The 2500-nt window shown below is 36.8% G+C and overlaps 1 protein-coding gene across 1 annotated transcript in view; it reads left to right on the top strand.

The window, feature by feature from the left end:
* Positions 1 to 2051, top strand: part of slc5a2 (solute carrier family 5 member 2) — a gene marked incomplete at its 3' end in the record, with an annotated part of 8935 nt that extends 6884 nt beyond the window's left edge. Inside the window, 5 exon segments of the mRNA XM_079578289.1 lie at positions 1715 to 1733; positions 1736 to 1849; positions 1911 to 1925; positions 1928 to 1960; positions 1963 to 2051. Of these exon segments, the coding sequence (XP_079434415.1) occupies positions 1715 to 1733; positions 1736 to 1849; positions 1911 to 1925; positions 1928 to 1960; positions 1963 to 2051 (270 nt within the window).
* Between the last annotated feature and the right edge of the window lie 449 nt (positions 2052 to 2500).

Below are 2500 nucleotides of genomic sequence, written 5' to 3'. Positions count from 1 at the left end.
GTGCTAGACAATAAAAGTAAAAGTAAACAATGTCACAAAAATGTCATAAGAAATTGACAAAAAATTGACCAAAAAATGACAAAAATTGTGACAAAAATTGTGACAAAAAATGTGACAAAAAATGTGACAAAAAATTGATAAAAAATTGATAAAAAATGTATGAAAAAATGACAAAAATGTCACAAAAAATGTCACAAAAATGTCATAAGAAATTGACAAAAAAATTACGAAAAAACGACAAAAATGTGATAAAAAATTTGACAAGCAGCTCATGAGTGAAAGAGACCAACACATTTCTTCACAACAAAAGGACAAACAAGGAGGTTTCCAGGCAAGACTCACAGCTAAGCCACACATGCCTCTTATTGCTCTGGCTAACGGACGTTCACTGGAGAATAAAACAGACGAACTGCTGAGCTCTTCCAGAAGATGTTGTGGAGCGGAGGGAGCTGCGCAGGAGGAAGGAGGAGGTAGAGGAGGAGCTGACCAGTGCAGGACACCACGCTCTGCACCGTTTCAGAGGAGCAGAGGAGGCTGGAGGCAGCCAGGTTAAGAAGAAGAACATCAGGTTGACCCACAGTGGCAACACAATAAATCACCATTTACTTTTCAGGGACATTTAAGGCGTCCATTTTGGGACGGTTCCTTTAACCCCTTAACTCCCACCTGAACCGAGCACATTTTCTCCAGTTTGGCTTTACCCCAATCCAAAAGCTTCTGGAAAAAAGGAGAGAAAATAGTGACAGAACTGAGACTAAAACAATGAAGATGTGACAAAAAAAGTGAGAACACTTAGACAAAAACAGTCAAAAAATTGTCAAAACAAAAATGTGATAAAAAGGACAAAAAAAATGACAGAAAGTGACAAAAAAGTGATGAAAAATTGACCAAAAAATTGACGAAAAAAAGATAAAAAAATGACAAAAATGTGACAAAAAGTGACAGAAAATGTACAAACAATTTGACAAAAAAGTTACAAAAATGAGTTGAAAGCCCCCCAAAAAATGATGGAAAAAAATGATGAAAAAATGACAAAAATGTGACAAAAAAGTGACGAAAAATTGACCAAAAAATGGATGAAAAAATGATGAAAAATGACAAAAATGTGACAAAAAAGGACAAAAAATGACACAAAAGTGAAAAATGTACAAACAATTTGACCAAAAATTTCCAAAAAAGCTACAAAAATGAGTTGACAGCCCCCCAAAAAATGATGGAAAAAAATGATGAAAAAATTACAAAAATGTGACAAAAATGTGACAAAAAAGGACAAAAAAATGTCAGAAAGTGACAAAAAAGTGGAAAAAAACTGACAAAAAAAAATGTACAAAAAAATGACTGAAAGTGACGAAAAAATGATGACAAAAATGTGATAAAAAAGGACAAAATTGACAGAATGTGACAAAAAAGTGGGAAAAAAACGGACAAAAAAATGACAAAAAAATGATGACAAAATTAAAAAAAATGTGACAAAAAGTGACAAAAAATTTACAAACAATTTGACCAAAAATTTACAAAAAAGTTACAAAAATGAGTTGAAAACCCCCCAAAAAATGATGAAAAAAATGTGATGATGTGAGGAAAAAGATCCATTCAGATGAGTTTTGTAGATCTTAGCTTGTTACACTGGCCTACAGGATTTTGGGTAGAGCTGACCAGGAGAACATGCTCTCGGTTCAGGCGGGAGTTAAGGTGAATAAAGTGTCTCCTCCAGGTGATCGTGCAGAGGTGTCTCGCGCCCGCAGCCTCACTCACGTGAAAGCCGGCTGTATCCTCTGTGGATACCTCAAAGTGCTGCCCATGTTCCTCATGGTGTTCCCCGGGATGATCAGCCGGGTCCTCTACCCCGGTACGGACGACTCTCCTCTCTGTGTTTGTGTTGTTTGTGTCTCATGTTGTTTGTGTCTCAGACGAGGTGGGCTGTGTGGTCCGGAGCTCTGCAAACAGATCTGTGGGACGGAGTCGGCTGCTCCAACATCGCGTATCCCAAACTGGTGGTGACCATCATGCCCAACGGTCAGGAGGCTCCGCCCCCTCAGCATTCGGGCTGAGCACTGCTACATACAGTGCTTTAACTCTTAACTCCCGCCTCAACCTAGAGGATCTTTTTCCTCACGTCATCACATTTTTTTTCCATCATTTTCTTGTTGGGTGTTCAACTCATTTTTTAAACTTTTTTTGTCATTTTTTCGTCAATTTTTTATCACATTTTTGTCATTTTTTTCTTAAATTTTGTATCCATTTTTTGTCATTTTTTGTTTGTTTGTTTGTTTGTGTAGTTTATTTGAGAAATTAACATTTTCTCTTTCTCTAGAGTTTCACAATCATACAGTTAATGGAAGCTCAAAGGGAGTCGACTGAAGCGAAAGCTCAAGTGCCGACCCCTTGTTCATGTACATTACATTTGCAATTCATGATGCTACAGGTTATACATTACATTACTTTTACATTTAAATAAACAAAGTACAATCCTAGATAGAGTGTTCTATATCAGTGTCAG

Source organism: Gobius niger (genome assembly GCF_951799975.1).
Source record: "Gobius niger genome assembly, chromosome: 1".
Classification (NCBI taxonomy): Eukaryota; Metazoa; Chordata; class Actinopteri; order Gobiiformes; family Gobiidae; genus Gobius; species Gobius niger.
The sequence above is the reverse complement of the archived record's forward strand: the minus strand, read 5'-3'. Positions and strand labels throughout refer to the sequence as shown.